This window comes from Dinoponera quadriceps, unplaced genomic scaffold (genome assembly GCF_001313825.1).
Source record: "Dinoponera quadriceps isolate SergipeBrazil2010 unplaced genomic scaffold, ASM131382v1 scaffold616, whole genome shotgun sequence".
NCBI classification, from domain to species: Eukaryota; Metazoa; Arthropoda; class Insecta; order Hymenoptera; family Formicidae; genus Dinoponera; species Dinoponera quadriceps.
Window position 1 is genome coordinate 988434 of NW_014555184.1, and position 17527 is coordinate 1005960.

The following is a 17527-nucleotide window of genomic DNA, read 5'->3' on the forward strand; positions in this document are numbered from 1 at the left end:
GGAAAGACATCTGAAACAATCGTTAGTTTTTTGTTCGTTAGAGTCGCTGTCGCGAATAACGGGACGCGATTCCACCGTTAAGAGATTTAACGAGCTTTCGGATGTACATCGCGAATACGCGTTTATGACTTTATCACCTTGCATTTTTCATATAAATAAGACGCGGTGCTGCTCAGCGGCTGGGCATCCGCTTTATGGGAGATTCACGCAACGCTACAATATAGAGTTTACAAGTTTTATGCGAGAAAGGATACATTATGCGTATGCGTGCCGTTTTATGACTGCACCACGCCCTCCTCTGCGCGCCGAGCGCACTGTCAAATTTAAAGCATCCCGATTCAGTAAAAATGAAATACGTAGGCTATGAAAAACTGTGAAAAGCGTGAACCGCGACGATATCGCTTTCGTCACGCGATGTATCTACGCCAGATTTACGAAACCCCCCCTCCCCAAAAAAAAACAAAAAGAGGGAAAGAAACGATGCTTGGATCACCGATGATCTCTCTCTCTCTCTCTCTTTCTCCGTCTCTGAGCGCTATCTTCGATCCTCTCGGTAAATTTGGTCCGAGGTCGTCTTCGACGTTCGTGCGGTGAGTTCCTTGCGAAACGGTCGGCCGGTAACCTTCCCTCCTTTCACATCGGGCGGTGTCCCCCAAGGCGGCCATTTATATGTCCTGCGGGGAAGTTTCGACGGCCTGGCGGGCTTTGCGGTTCCCGAAACGGATACTAAGGGCGAGCCACAGAGAACGAGGATGGACGCTCCTCTTACTCGGGTGCGCTCCCACTGGCCACGTAGGGATTAGCATGTTTAGATAGCACTCACGGAGTAGTTCCACGACCTGCCGAATTAATGCCACGACGGCGCAACTTTGAACCGTGCCTTGATCCATCTTGATATCCCGGGGAAAAGGGGACGGTTTTCGCAAAGCCGGCGAGAAGGAGAAACGGAAGAGGCCCTTTTGTAAGTGCCGACTCGCTCGCTACCGAGTATCGCGCCGCATCGTTTTCTGAAAGCCCTCCGCATGTACACAGGCGTCTCGACTGCTATCGGCCTCGAATTTCGGTGGCTGCCTTCCGCCCGTGCGAAATTCCTTTGCTGAAAACGCGGCGATACGGGCGCCTCTCGTGGGTACGGAGGGAATAATGAGGAGTGGGGCGGAAAATTTTTGCGAAAACATCGTCGAAGTTGTCTTTCGCTCGCTCTATTAAGAGCGACGCGACGGGTCGACTCGCAATCAAAAAAGGATCGCGAGGGAACTTCCTAGGACGCCGACGTGCTCATATCTCCCTTTCTAGACTTTAAGTTACGGCTTAGATACGACAGCTTCCTATAGCGGATTTCGAGATCGATCGCCGCTGAGGTTGTGATTTATCTTTCCTCTCGCTTTTCCTCGCTCCTTTCCCTCTCCGTCATCACTAGCGTATCGTGTTCGACGAGGTAGCTGCGTTTACATATTTGGCAAAGCAAAAATACCGAAATCGGTATTCACTCGCCTTCGCTTCCGGAAAATCAAGTCACTCGTTCCGGAGGACCGTGGGGCTTTGCGTTTCCCGCAAATGGACGGCTTACTTTTTACAGGTTCATTCGCTCCCGTTTAATTAACCGCGACCCTTAATTCACGTTCCGATATTAAAAACTTTGCACCCTACGATGGAACGAATGCTCGAGGTTGAAAGCAATTTTCTCCATGCTTTCGCTACTCTCTCGGATCTCCGCGAAATAAGAGATCTCTTAACGATCGCGTCGCCATGTTGCCACGAGGAACTTAATCCCAAGGGGGCAAACGACCAAGTAGTATAAGTATATACATGTCGAAAGTCCGCGACGATACATGTAATCTCCCGAGGGATCCCGCCGTACCTTGAAATTGTTCGTTTCGTTAAACGCGCAAATACGATATGCATATATTTCACGTCAGAGATCACCAGACAATCCCTCGTTATCATTCGATTACAACGTTTAATCGGCGTACGTTGCGCCGATGCACAGGTTATCGGGGTTTTCCAACGGACCTCTGTTCGAACGCGAATAATCTGACCGGAGAGCAACTCCGATTTCGGCCGGTGAATAAGTATCTCGCTGTAGATCGAAACTTGTACCGCAATTCGCATATTGACACGCGAAAACTCTGTTTACCGAGTGGAATTTTCGAATCGCGATATCGGGGCGGTATCGAGCGCATAAGGAGGGGCGAGGCTATAATTTAACGTAGAAATTTCGCGACGGTCTCGCGCGGTCTACCCCGGCGAGGAGGGTGGGGATGAAGCAGTGAAATTTAATGCGGAAAATTTGAAGCTCGGAAGTGCGGTATGTTTTCGACTCAGCTCCCGGCTATTACCTGTCGTCGGCTCGAGCCTAATACGTATGAGTTGGCTACCGAGCAACAGGCTGTCGTGACATACATAAATCCCAACTAGGTAACGGGTGGCACACACACCTGACTTCGTAGCCCGACGTGTCGGCTTTTCCGGAGGAAGCGAGATAGCCGAGGAGCGCGACCACGGCTGGGACGGCGACGCGCATTTCAGGCGCGGGGGAAAACGGTTAAAAGAAGTTTTCGAGTTCGAAATTCCGTAGCGGAAATAACATAAAGGGTAACATCAGCGCGGTTACCGCAACCAATCGACACGTCTGTCGATAACGATCAATTTGCCGGGCGAGATGTTAACGCCCGCGTAAAATGTTATCTTTGTTATCCGAGATCTCGCGTCGAGCGAAGAACAAGCCCGGTGAACGTTTTTGTAAATTTCACGCGCCACGAAAGTATTGGCCGATGGTGACGTTCGCGTCTCGCCTGCGGACCTGTCAAAACTTTTCATCCCCGTGAACGGCGAATTATTGTCCGATCTTGCCCGCGGAGCGTCCGGTATCGCGCGAACTCGCTGACGGACTATACTTTTGCGCGCGCGTGCCTCGCCGCGGTGTAACTTATATTTAATTACTGCCGGTAATATATTAGATTTAAAGAGTTTTCTCGTAAAATATCGCAACATTAAGGAAACCTCCGGCGCTCCGCAAGGCGGACGGTCGAAGGAAATGATTTACCTTTCATGAATTCTTTACGGCTACCTGGACGACTAGAAAACCCCCGAAGTTGCAGCCACTTGAGCCCTCTTTTTCTCTTCCACTCGTCTCCTTTTGCCCTCCCGCTCTCTCTCCTTCTCTCCGACCGGTCCTCCTTTCTTTCGAGCCAGCACGCTCTCGATCTCTTTCCGTAGTGCGCGAACTTTTCGTCGTCGTCGTCGTCCTCTTTCGTCGTCTCTACTCTACTCCGATATTCCCTTAATTTTCCTTAGTTGCTCGCACTTCTTAACGATTTCCTTTTACTCCTTCCGCAGCTTGGCCGATCAATTAAGAAAGCTCTTAAAGCCGCTCGTCGCGGTCGAGAATTATCTGTTGTCGTGTCGTTCAGTGTCGTTCAATTCTCACCACTGGCAGCTCGCGCATTTCGCCCCACGTGGATATTCCACGAACGTCGCGTGCCGCCAACTATGCCAGTCGATATCGAAGCGAACGTTCTCCGTAGCTTTTGATATCTTTCGATTATCATATCTCTCGAGTATTCGCGAAGAGTCCTTCATCCGATTTCAATCGAAAAGACGTTACTTCCAATTGATCGATCAACGTCGTACGGCGTATCAGACTTACTCGCTAAACCTTGTGCAGAGAGAAAGTGAGATAGCGATGACAGAGATACGCTACCAGCTTTATCCGTATAACTGATGTCTCTTTTCCGCGCTCTCGAATGCGTATTCGCAAATGTGTTCGATCGGCTCGCCGACTGTGGGAATATAATGCTCCGTGTCCCGCGAATGCGTTGGCGTCAGACACACGCCTAGGAGAAAACGTCGTTGATATCACGGTGCGCTTACTCGCAAACGAATCGTTCACTATACGAAATGAGATTCATCCGGGAGTTTACGCGCGTTGCTGCACATGTTCCTTTTCCATTTGCGCGATTTTAATTGGCTTCGAAAGAAACCGTTGACAACAGCACCGCTGACTGGGGCGGGGAAAAAAGGTAAAACGCATACGTGAGAGCCACGCGGATACACGTTGCGCTGTACCGTCGCGAGAACGAAGAGAAAGAAACTTAATAAAAGCATTCGCCTTAATTCATAGTACATCGATCGTACCTAACGTTTCTCTCTCACTCTTAAAGCTAGTAAGCCCTTAAGTCGTAAAAAACGTAGCTCGTAATACCTTCCGATTTACCAGCCTCCCGGCGCGAAGTTAATTCGCATTTTCAGGGAACTACGAGTATGAAACAGAGAAGGGAGCGCGTGGAGTGCGCGATGGCGCGTACGAACGGGGCGAGACGATAAATCGACAGGCGCTACTATAAATCATTGGATAACTCGATGATCCTTCTCACGGGCTCCGCACCCGTGATATGAAACTGTTCTCGACAACTCTCCGTGTACACGACGCTCGCTAAGGATCCTTTGCTAGCGGAAGGCCCGACGAGTCCTGCGACGCGTTTTTAATCCAGTCTTGTCGGCGCACGATCCTTTCATTTACGTGTGCGTTTGAAAGTAACAGCTCGGGACACGGATGTATCACGAGCGCGGGGCGGAACGAAAACAATGTAGGCGAGCACGCGTAGTGAGTTGCGAGCGAGTTACGAGGGAATATTCGAAACGTTAACCTGCTGCAAGTCCCCCCTTTTTCTCTGTATCAACCCGCGTGTAACGATCCGTCGAGGAGAGTGTCATGGCAGTTCGAACGGTCAATGTTCGATGAAAAATGCAGAACCGGCGCGTGATATCGTCCGACGGAACAATTCCATTAGAGATCCCGCTTGGGATCGACTGACAAGGGATGTTGGTTGAGAGAGCGCGGAGATCGAATGAGGAAAATAGAAAAAAAGGAGAAAGGAGACTGAGGGAGACGTACGCAGAAGAAACAAGAGAGAGAGTATAGGTGCGGCGGAGGAAAGGTGGAAGGCAACGAAAAGGGAGGTAAAACGAGCACGGATATTTTTCGGAAAGAGGTCGGAAAACCCAAGCGGCCAGTTGAATTCCATACAATGGCGTTTCGTGCCGCTGTTAAGGGGGCTACCTACCACGAGGAAGTGGAGTCCCACCTACCATCTTCCTTCCTTCCTTTGCCCGCTTATGTACCGCTCGCCTTTAACTTCGTGAAAGTGAAGCTACGAATTGCGAGGCGTTGCCAATGTCTCTAAGCCGAAAGTTTGTATGGCTGGATTAGGACGCGAATGGATATCCGGAAGACATTCAAACGTACGTATTTCACGTCGACAATGCTTCACACGTTTAATCGCTGCCACACAATTCTCATTCGAGTCTAATGCGTTGACGAATTTTTCTAATTGCCGGTGCAACTACACACAAATGCTCATATAAATCCACGTAACGTAGATGCAACGTAAACGGCCCGGTAGTTTTCCTTCGAATAACGGCCGAGATTAATTTTTGCCCGTTGGAAAATTCACTCGTGCCTGTGTAACAGACTTTGCTGACGTTATAAATTTAAAGGATTCCGGTTATTTTTTATTTTTTTCAAGGAATTTGCAATGGAAAAATGAATAAATGATATATCGTGAAAGCGTAAACCAGCACTTGAAATTTTTTGTTGGCGTCGGAGTAATGGAAAAACTGTGGGAAAATTCTCGCCGCGAAGTTCCACGGTGAAAATGAAACTCGCCGCCATGAATCAGGGTAAATGAAAGGTAGCGCGATTTTGATATCATATCCTGGATATCACCGTTAGATTTAGCCGACGCGTTTTCAATTTTCACACACTCTCTTTCGTCGCGCTGTAACAAACAAAGGAATTGTTGCCTCATTTTCTTCGGACCTTTTATAATAGCGATCAATGACTAATTATTGAACATCGCGCATTGCTTTATTTACCGGCGTGAATAGAAATTCTTTCTCGTCATAGAAATTGCATCGTAATAAAATTTGTGGTTGCAGTTTAATGATTAGAATGCTGATTCGATAAAAATTACCGTTATCAGAAGCAAAACTTTCTCATATTTGCAACTCGATATTCCGAAGCGTATATTCGCCCCCTTCCACGATCGTCGCAAAACCGAAAAATCTACGTTGTCGACGAGAATTTTTCGAAAATTCTTGGAAACGTTAGCTTAGTTTGGACCCTTCGAGTGAATAGATGGCACAAGGAGAAATCGTTTTCAGTAATTGTATGGAGGATTTCGATGAATCCGATGGAGCAGGATCGACTGATGGATAAAAAGAAGATGACAGATAAAAAATGAGAAATAATGACACATTTAATTAAGTAAGTTACTGCGTTAAATACTTAAAGTGAAAGAGTATTGTCTCGCATATCGCGAGAGAAAGAAGAGAGAAATTATTGATATTAAAAATCATGTATTATCGACTTTGCGAGTAAAACGTCCATTATTATTTTAGTAAAGCGGAAGAGACTTTACTTCAAGATCAGCCACTTGTGTTTAAAACTTGAGCAACATTTCCCAAAAGCATACAGTGAATTTTTGATCGAGACTAAAACACGAAAATATGAGAGGTAAGAAAGAAAAACGGTTGAAAGCGATAGTCGAGCGTAGATGTAGCTTGGTAATTTTGAACGGATAAACGGACATTTTTATTTGAGATTCAATTTGGTCGAGTGGAATTACGCAAACATCATCGTGACTCGCGACAAAAAAAAGAAGTAAACAAAAAAGAGTGGTAGAGAAGTTCTTTGTACGAACGGAAGTAGCATTAAGATAGCACGTCGAGGCAGTGTCGAACTCATGTCGTGAGCTTCACAGTCGTCGACTTGTTGTCCGGACTCAAAAGACGGATACGAGGGGCCTTCAAAAACTTTTAATTAATACAGATGACGAGTATACAAAGCCTCAGACCGAGCAAAGAATTTTGGAACAAAGGCGAGAGGAGAGCATTGTTGTCGGATCTTGTTACGAGGACGCGCCGTGTTGAGAGAACAAGATGGAGTGACAGGAACGCGAGGAGGAGGAGGGAAAGGAGAAAGAGGAGAGTGGTCGAGACCGGGTGACGGAGAAAGAAAGGGGTGGAAACGCAGCGAGAGAGAGGAAGCGCAGACTGACTTTCCATTATGGTGTTATCCGTCCCTCTTTGCTCTTTTCTCCCATTTTCTTTCGGGCGACTACGGAAAGCGTATAAACTAGAAATCTTTCGCGCGAGTAGTTTAACGCAACGCCTCGATTTATCATAATACCGAGCGCCGGCGATAAAATTTTTACCGAGTTCCATTACGCACGGCAACGTTGACGCGGCCGGCAGTTTCGTCCCTTCGCCGATTCTTCGATGCGTATTGTACTTCATCCAAAGAATCGGCGCGCCCGTTCGATACATACACGTGTACCATGACCGCGCGCTATTCCTCTCAATTATACGTGGTAAATCGTAATATTGTTTGCCGAATATATCTAGCAATTCGAAATTTTGCTAATGGATTAAACACGTATTGATAATTACGCGGCCATTACAAATTGCACGCTGCCGTCCGGATTGCAATGGAAATGTATTTGGGCTAGCGAAATCTGAATTTCGCAGCCTTGTTTTAATCGCGATATTCCAGCGAAACTAGAACCATTAATCTAATATGAAAATTTAAACAGCAAGACATTATGCGCATTACGATATCGATTTATAATGGCCGACTTTTATAAGCGCGAGAGGATTACACTCTACTCTCTCTCTCTCTCTTTTTTTCCTCTCTTCTCTTTTTAAACATAAAGTTCACGGCATAAAAATTCAATTAACGCGGAATTAACGCGCGCAGCGCGGTATGAAGCGAGATCTATCAATTTATGGAAATGAATATTATAAGCAATCGTATAAACGACAGGTTATTACGATACGAGCTTATATTCATCGCGCCGAAGCGAATATCCCAAATAGGAGAATCGTCACGTTCTTTATTACCCTCGCTTAAATCGGTACCAAATTGTCGGCTCTCAAAACGAACGACGTACGAGACTGACGCTTGATTTTAATTAGTCTTTTCCGCAATCACATGAAACCGTCACGGAACATTGAAATTTTAATTCCTCTATTCAACTTCCTGCGCCGGTCGGAACTTTAATAGCCGACATAATTATGCTTAATTATGAAAGAAGGAAATTTAATAAAATGATATTATCGTCCATCGTCTTAGACTTTCGAAAGTTGTAGCGTAAGGCAATTTTACCTCGCGGTGTTTTGCTCGTGTTCTGCCGTAGCGTTTCGAGTATCTACCTCTTTTCTGCTTAAGTTAATTAGCAGCAGCCAACGTTCGATAATGCGCGAACGGTCTCGCTTTCTGCCATTATCGACAGGTGAACGCGTTATTATATCGAGTAATTGAATAGGGTAGGTAGGCACGCACACAGCCACATGCAAGACAATGTAAGGAAAATTTGCAAACGCGTATTCGCAAGATTAAACCGAGCGGAGTTGCCCCGCCGGCGAAGAGCCGTGTCGGGTGTAAAATAAATCCCCCGTGAAAATAAATATTTGCTCATCGAGAATTTACTCGGACGTCGAGATAATGTGCATCCCCTGTAGGATTAACGAGCCGGGCATTTTTGCGAGATGGAAACCGTGCGAGACGGAGCAAACGCCGACTTCGTTACCGCCACATTGGGTCGATCGTTTACACACGGCAGCTGACTTCCACCGATTCAACGGAAATCCAAATGATGGGATCGAGAATGTGTGTAGTCGAATCGGTACCGGGCTCGTTCGTTTCACACACGCATGTTCGTGCGTTGGACGTATCGCGTTGTAGTCACCCCGGGGCCCCCGGGTGTTACGGGGTCGCGCACAGGGTGGCGGTGACGGTGGTGGTCAGAGTCACACAGGGCGGTACTATCTATCCGAACTAGATTAAAAGCATTCGTTAGCGCCGTTACACCGTTTTCTGTCGGATCGCCGATCGTCCGTATGTTCGTAGTTTTGTCAAGGCCCGCAGGAATACGAAATGACGGTGATATAATACAGGCCGTAGATAACCCCCCTTCCTCGAATTTCGGATAAATTAATGAATAATGGATTAATGAATAATGAGCGACGAATAATGAGCGATGAATAATGAATGTTCAAGGGAATCGAGCGATCGTCGAATACACATCGAGACAGTTATATGATTTTTCGTTGCAATAGTTTACGCGAGTTTACGAGTTTACGTCCGCGATTTCCTGCGAGTTACGCGCGAGGAATCAGACTTTTGTCCACGAAACCTCGTGCGTGTATCATCGAGGTGTGTAATTCACGCGCGTGTGTACGTAACTCACTTACATTACACGTTACGTAAGCGCGAGAATCCGAGGAGAGAGTCGCCGCTTCCGGTGACTAATGCGTCGCTGGAATAAAACCGGAAAGCGCGAGCGGCTTGTTTAAGAACCGTGAGCCCTGATGCGAAACAAATCGCGAGAGCTAAGAGCGTAAGAGTCGGCCGATGGTTAAATCCGCATTCGCGCGCTCGACGTTCCCGCTTTTCAAATCTCCCTCCTCGGCATCCTGTGCCCGCACTCGGGACGAAAACCCCGCTTTAGCAGCACCTCGTCGTTCCTTTGCCACTGACAATTGGATTCCTCGCGCTACTCCCGTCGAGTTACAGATTTTTCCTTTCCGTGAGAATTTTCTTGCAGACGCGCCTTTGAGAGGAGGTATACCGTCGCCTCTATCGTCTTCGGCGCACGGCGTTTCTAAGTACCGCCCGCGAAAAGAAGAATCGTTACGTGAGTACCGAGCCTCCTTTTTCTCTTTCTCCCCCTCCTTATCCTCCTCGTCCAGTGTGCTCGGTGAAATCAGCTTTTCTTTGATTCGCGCGACGAGATCGTGCTCTCGACGAAACCTCGCGCGGAAAGCGCGTCGTTAGTCGATATCGATGATATTCTCGAAGAGCCGTTGTCGCGCGCGAATACACCTCGCGATAATCATACGGAATAACCGTTCTCACGTGTGGTCTCGCGTACGATGTCGTCCCGTTAGGGGGATATTTGTTCCGAGTGATTTTTAACACAGACTTCGAGATGTAATAGCCCTGCCATCTCAAAGAGCCTCTCTCTCTCTTTCTCTCTCTCTCTCTCTCTCTCTCTCTCGTTTCCTTTTTTACGTGTTTCCTCGTAATCGAAGTGGTTCCGTGCCGGAGTGAGTCTTGATTTTTAACTGCTTTCGTGATCGAGACCATTAACGACTAAGAAGGGCGGGAGGGAATGGAAAAGGAAAAGAGCGAAGGGATGGGGAATCCGACGGATGGTCGGGAAGAAGGCGGGGTGAAAGTCGAACCTACGCGTTTCCTAGTGATTTTTCACATCGTCCGAGCCGATTACCGCGCGAATGTACGACATTATAAAGCTCTAAGCGCTGCAAGTTACTGCAGAAGGCGATATCGGCGTTTAAACAAGTGTCTGTGGACGAAATGTACGATACTTGCGAATCTGTTGTGTAGTTTGTCGCTCGACTGTCAATTTGCCGGGCAAAAATGGCAAAGTCACGTTGCGATTGCACGCGAGGAAATCGATAGAGATTCTTGTTAAAGTTTTAATATTGATCGTTGTATTACATTGCATTTATCGCGTTTGTATCTCGTTCGCAACCCGTTGTAAATCAATTTCACTCGCCTGTAATACACTGTCGCGCGAAGAAGTATTAAAATTGCACGTCGCTTTTCATTTTTTATCCGTGCGCGCGTTGTTAATTCAGATGAAATTATATTAAAATATCAACTAATTTTTAACGTTAACTGCAAGTAGAATTAATTCGGTTTCATGGATATTTTGAACGGCGGACTGGCGATAAAAGCGCTCTCGGTACCTTCATCCGGCTAGCTTTAAAAGGGAAAGGCTGGAAAGTATCGATTTGATATAAATTTGCGCTTTAGCATATTGCTTTTGCACGAAACGAATTTGCAGCGGCCGCAGAAAGCGGCAATATCTCCTCCATATTTACCAACGTAATAGCGAGCTAATTATCAAGCACTGATCACACTGCATGGGCGTTTAAATCGTGAAAAACAGTTTTCGCAACCTATTAAATTGCAATCGGAAAATATTTTACATTGCAGCGATTTTGTTTTGCAATTGTAGCTAACAAACTCCGCTTTATTATTGACGTAACTCGAGTAAACTTTTTTTAACTGTCCCGTCCGGCTAAATCTAAATTTTCCATAAATTTTATAACAACATTTTTTTACGAGCAAAGCGAGAACATACGCGCACGCGCTTCCGCATTGTGAAATACTTCCAGCTTGTACGGCGTCGTAAATTCCTTAAACCCTCTCGTAGAATTTCAAATTTCGCGTAATTTTGTAATTAAGCGGATTTTTCTTTTATTTACTCCGCGAAATCTCCGATTTCTACAAAACTACGAAAAATGAGGAGAGATCCGTTTCATCACGATATATACTTTACGCAACACATCTCAGCATTCTTCATCCCCTAAAATACGCGAATCTCGCAGGGCCGATTATCGAGCTACGCGGCAGCGAATCTCGTGCTAGGAGGGCAGAGCCTCTCATGAGAAGGCATAAGACGAAACTCGAGATATTTCCGGGAGTAATTTTCCGCTCGGTGCCTTTGGAAAATGTTTATTCATAAGTCAGCGGAATGTGCACGGTGTACGATTGTTCCGCATGCTTCTCCACCGCCCTCTCGGCTCCGTCTACGTTTCCCCGCCTTTTTCTCGTTTTCTTTCGCGAGAAACCGAGACGTCCTGACGTTAATACGGTGTTAATGGGGAAAAGATTTGCGGAAGAAGCATCGTTGAGACGTCCGCTTTGCGTTGAGTGGAAATGCAAACAAACGCGAAAAGAACGCGGCTACCTTTGGAAAAACTTTGGAGAATTTCAAGTAATGAGACACGTTAGCGTCTCGAGCGGAGGAAGAAAGATGGCGTGGAAGGGGGGGGGGGGGGGCAAATNAACGAATTTTTCATCGCAATTATACATCAGAGTCTTTCAAAGCGCTATTATCGGCAATTCTGCGTGTAACGTCGTTATGTAGCTTGAGCGAAATCATATATTCCTCATAATACATTGAGTTTTGTATTTTTGAACGCGTTAACCAGGATTTTAAATCGACATATGCCGTTAAGCGGATCAGGATGTTACATTCGCTTCGGGAATAAACAAGCGAAATATATTTTAAGTACTAACCAGATCGCGCGCGGCGTGCAAATGAAAACCGCGCGAGCGCTCTTGATTACGAATTCCGGATGTAGCGAACGTCAATCTACCTAAATAATTCTCCGACGAAAGAGGCAAATACGGAAAAATGGAGCGCCATAAAATACGCGTCGCTAACTACTCTCAATTTATCGTTTCGCCCTGTAATCCGGTAAACTTTATTAATACGCACTTGAAACCGGGCGCAGAGAGAGAGAGAGAGAGAGAGAGAGAGAGAAAGAGAGGAGATAACGTTAGATCGTATCGTATCTCGCATCGCTTTTGTTTCGACCCGAGCGCATCGATGAGGCCGAGGGCGCAATAATGCGCGCAGTGAGGCGCATTTACGGCATGGTCTCCGCGCTTCCATTATTCCCGGTTCATCGCGTTAAGATAATTAAGGTACTCGAATCTTGCTCGATCGTATTGTATCCGCGCCGAGAACTTAATCGCGGCGCACAATTGCCGAGGATTTTTACCCCCTGACCCCTTGGCTCCGCGAGTTACTTTCCGTCGTTTCCGCGCACGTTCGTAGCCCCTCTTCTTACGCTGAATTAAGACCATCGTCGGGCTATAGACCGCCGTGCTTTCCGGGTTACTCTTATTCCGGTTGTTATCTTTTGTTCGGGGCGAGAGAGGAAGGAGAGGAAAGATTTGAGGATGGACGGGAAGAGCCGGAACGGGCGTGCGCCGGGGGATTTATCATGGGGCAACGGCGCACCGGCCACGGTATTAAATTAAGTTATGCCCATCTTAGAATTTTTTATTATCACCGAGAACGGCGAGTCGGCGAGCACATTTCCCCGGCCTGTCCTCCCCACGGCCCGTTTTTATTTCCTCCTCCTTGGTTCTCGCACTGGTCGGCGGCCACGGACGAGCTAGCTCGCTCGCTCGTTCGCGCGCATATTTCTGCATTAAGTTCTCGACACTCACTTTACTGTCGTCCGACTTTATTTGCAATTTTAAACGGCGTTCGATTTATGAGTAAAGTTCCCGTACGGGCGAAGACGCGAGCGGTCGCCACTGCGCAGCCTAATAAATATTTTCCACGCGGCATTTATCGGGTATTCCGAGCGTAACCCCAAACTCAAATTACGCGGTTAATGTGTAATTGTTTCGCGTTCGCCGCGGCTCTAATGACACCGGCACTAATGGCCGGTTTATTACTAAACCATAACACCGACCATCGCCGCATATGAAGTCGTATCGCACGAATCGTCTCGATCTCGCGTGTATCGTTCGACTCGTCCACCGCGAGTGTTTTTAAATTGTTTTCGACAGTGGATGGAAAGCTATTCCCAGGCTACTGTCTAAATATATTCGCTAGGTTTATTTACGTCGCTTTATTTATCACGCCAAATTCGATTCGTCGTTCAACATATTTCCCGCATTCACGTTTCTACCCGCGAGAACGAGTCTTCCCATTTGGATTATATCGGAAAATCGAGACGCGCGTCAAGCTGCTCTTGGCGCGAGATCAGCTTCGAGAGAGAACCGTCTTTATTTACCGCGCACTCGTCGAAAGATCACGTTTGAAGAATTCCACCTACAGCGGCTTATGCAAAAGAGTCGCGTGCGGGTCTGACACATTTGCAAATGCGCATCCATCGCGGAAGTGAGTCAGTATGCTGGTTGAGAGGGCAACGACGGAAATGACGAGGGAAGAGAAGGAGAGAGCGAGTGGGGTCGCGTCGAAGATACGGCTGGCGGTAAAAGGACAATGCGAAATAAAGGCACGAAGGTGGTGAATTACTTCCGCGGCGTTGTCGTAAACAATTACTACGAATAATTAATTGCCGGCGCGACGGGCCAAGCGAATTTAGCCCCCATCGAGACCCTCGAGCAAACGGGAGACTACGATACGTGAAATTTTTCGCGAAAAGAATTTCAGCTAGACCGCTTTTAATTACTTCCGTGTATTCGAGCCTTCTGAAATATCGAGAGACATTCCGCTTGCATCGCGAAAGCGGCGTCAACGCCGAAACAATATGTCACCCTCGCCCGTTCACAGTTATTCCTACGTCATCATGAAATTACGCGAGCGGTGTTTCAGTAAGCCCGACTGCTTGGCACACACGTGGACGGATTACACACTGGCATTTCATGTACGTAGACGCGTCACGACACTTACCTGTTGAAAAAACGACCGGTCCCACCGTCTCCTACACGTAGACTCCCAGGGGTCTCTTGAGTTCCGCGACTGGACGACGGAGAGTGGTCCGGCGCGCGAAAGAAAGGGAGGAGAGGCCCGGTATTTCTCACAGCAAGAAGGCGCAAGCGTGGTCGTATCGATAATTCCTTTCTCTATCACACTCCTCGATCGCTATTCATCTTTCTCCCTATCTTTCCTCCTCCCGAGCTTTTTCTCCACGACCTATCTCCCTTCCATCGGCTTGTCATCTTTCTTTGCGCGAGAGACGTCAGCGGCACCCTCGTGACGAGCCGTCCCTGGGAGTACCACGCGGACAAACATCAAGGCAGAAACTGCGATACGTCGGCCGGAGTACGGCAGCTCACCCCGGACATCCCCTTACGCGGGAGACGCATGCGTCGCTTTTAAACCAACGCCGAAACCATCCCCCTACCAGACTCACGCGGCTATCTTCCTCCCTTTCTCCCGGGACCGAATTCGCTCCCCCGTTTCTCACTCTCGCGTCTCTGTAACACTGCCGCTAACGATTCGCGGGAAATATGAATTCCGCCGCACACACCGGTAGATAGAGCGGTTATTTATAGCGCGCGTACTTCTTGGGGAGATATCATTCTCCGAGAATGTCGTCGGCACGGGCTGGATATTGAAAAATCTCCAAGTCGGCCGACGTTACGTACCTCGAGATGCGTAAACTCGCTCGTAACTCGCGGCTTTAGTCCGGCCAGAGGGGAGGAAAAGAAGGGTGGCGAGAAAACGGCGAGAGAGCACCTCCCGATCGTCGTAAAGTCTGGTCTGGCGCGAATTCGTACATGTACGTACGGCGATCCCGAGACGGGTGCTGCGCCTGCGTCAGGAATGTCGGGCGAGCGGGAAGAGGGGGGTGTCGTCGGGGGGCATGGGGGTGAGTCAGTCAGGCCGCAGCGCGCGTTCAGAAAACTACCCTTAACGCAGGGTCTCATACGCGCTCGTCGGAGTAATTTATAATTGAGTCGCGCGAGTACGCGATAGGAATCCGACGCCGGTGTTTGCCGAGTCCCGGGCTAGCCACCCCTCGCGAAACGGAACGGCACGTCTCGGAAGAGAACACACGTCGTGCGGTGGATCGTCAGGGTGCGTCGCCGTTGAAGATTCACGTGGGTGCCGGCCGAGGGATAATCGGAGCACACTCACAGGAATGGGAAGGACCGAGGCGAATTTCACTAATTGGATCAAACTCGTCGAGGTGGTTGAACGACACCAGAGAGAGAGAGAAAGAGTAGCGGCAGCAGCGTGAAAACAGTACGTCGACGGACGTGCCGATGCAGACACCGCGGAAAATATACTCGCAGGGGCCGGACTGTGAGAACGTAACGTTGCGTGCTGCGGGAGAGGTACGGCGGAGCAGGATTCGAAAAAGCCCGTAGTCGCGCGAGTGCAATGTACCGGGCTGTGTGAAACCGCCCGTGGAAATACCAACACGCGAGCCACCGCTATTAATCGTGCCCGTGTCTCGTTTCTTTCTCGCGAAACTACTTCGCCAGCAGACTCCGCCGACCGATCGCTAAACAGCGAACCCCCTCGAGCTTTTATTACATCGCGACTCGCCATTGTTCCGCAGCAGAGGCACGCCGCGGTTCTTATCAAAAACTGGCTGTTTCGGATTTTCCGCTGCAGCCAAGTTACACCGGTTCTCCCCTTGGCAGCGAATCAAAGGGAAAGGGGATATAGCTCGAAGGTCGGGTGCGTCGGGCGGAAAATGAAAAGTCTACTCGCTCGGTGGAAGCCGTGGGAAAGCAGAGAGGGACAATTACAGCCAGTTACCTGGAGGATGTAACGCGAGCCAGAACCGTGGCCAGCGCCGGGTCCAGAGTGAACGTCTCGCGCGGCAAAGCTCGTCGCGGTGGCTTTGTCGTGAGAGCTTACGGTTTGGAGCGTGGTACGCGCGGAAATATGGGATGGTCGTGGAATCACAGGAAGAAAGAGTCGAGATAATCGCAACGAGACTGAGCGCGCTCAAGTATGTGGGATTTCTGAGAGTCGACAGAGGTAGGCGAGAGTGTCGGTTAAGGCGGCAGATAATCCATTAGACCCATCGAGATCGCGGAGCCTGAATTACAGCCAGGGCGCCGTGTATAGCTTATTAGTGCCTGTCGTCGAGAGTAGAGAGAGAGAAGAGAAACGACGATCCGCGGTGACTCGGCAAAACGGAAGAAACGGCAGGAAGATCGTGCGCGCAGGCAGGAGGGAAGGGAAAATAAAGGAAAAATATCTTCTACCTCCTGGGAAATACATCCGCCTTTCGGGGGGCCAGCCCGAAGAGTGACATCCTTTCCAAAATTGATCCCACCATTACGCCAGCTGGCAAACGAGCGGACGCCGGGAGAATGTAAATAGCAGGTGCCCGCGCGAATTGTCGAGCGGCAACGACGATTCCGGCATTATTACGATGTCAGCGGCCGGCTACGAGAGAAACGCGCGCTTCTTTTTTCCCTAACGCCGACGTTGACTATCCACCGCTTCGATATATCCGCGGAATATTTTACCGCACGCGCGCGCGAGCCGGAGAAAGAAAGCGAGAAAAGAGAGAGAGAGAGAGAGAAGGAGCGGTAAATGGCGTGTGTCGATACTTTTCCTCGACGGCCGCTGAATAGGCGCGTCGCTCCATCGTTTTGTACAGTTATAACGCGAACGCACCAGAAACGACAAGTATTTTTTTACGTGTAGCTCAAACTCCTCATTGCATTTCCTCGTTCCTTCCTTCCTTACCGCTCAATCAGAGAACACGGCGTGTCAGCCATCCCCCAAACCGTCTGCACGTACTGCTCGAGAACTCAACGTGTCCGATTTTTTTCGTGACTATCCCCGAGAATTACCTCGTCTTCGCGACGATTGTGTGTGTGTGTGTGTGTGTGTGCGACGAGGGAGAGGAGTCTCGCCGACTTTTATCCCGCGGTGCCACGCCTGCGACAACGTTTTCGCGAAGAAACGAAGACGCGTGTCATCGCCGTCGTCTTCTTCGTCCCGCTTCTCTTCGCCCTCCCTCCGAGTGAAGGTGGTATGTTTTTGACGAAGGTGGTTTGTCTTTTCATAGGTGGCACGCTGCAACGGTGGTGTTAAGTGTGCAGTGATCACGGGTGACCGAGGGAAGACGGGAGAGAAGGTGGTCAATATGACTCCTATCTTCCTCGTCCTGTTGCTGGCGATTGACCCGATTATCGCGCAGAATAGTGGTGAGTAAATCTCAGCGAGAAATGAAATTGCGCTAGTGTTAA

At 48.6% G+C, this 17527-nt stretch overlaps 1 protein-coding gene across 5 annotated transcripts in view; it reads left to right on the forward strand.

The window, feature by feature from the left end:
• Positions 1–17527, forward strand: part of LOC106743275 (tyrosine-protein phosphatase Lar) — a 350035-nt gene that overhangs the window by 140019 nt on the left and 192489 nt on the right. For all 5 annotated transcript variants that reach the window (XM_014616950.1, XM_014616953.1, XM_014616951.1 and 2 more), the window contains exon 3: positions 17347–17485. In XM_014616950.1, coding sequence (XP_014472436.1) covers positions 17425–17485 — 61 coding nt within the window. In that variant the 5' untranslated portion in view covers positions 17347–17424. The remainder of the gene's footprint in view (positions 1–17346; positions 17486–17527) is intronic.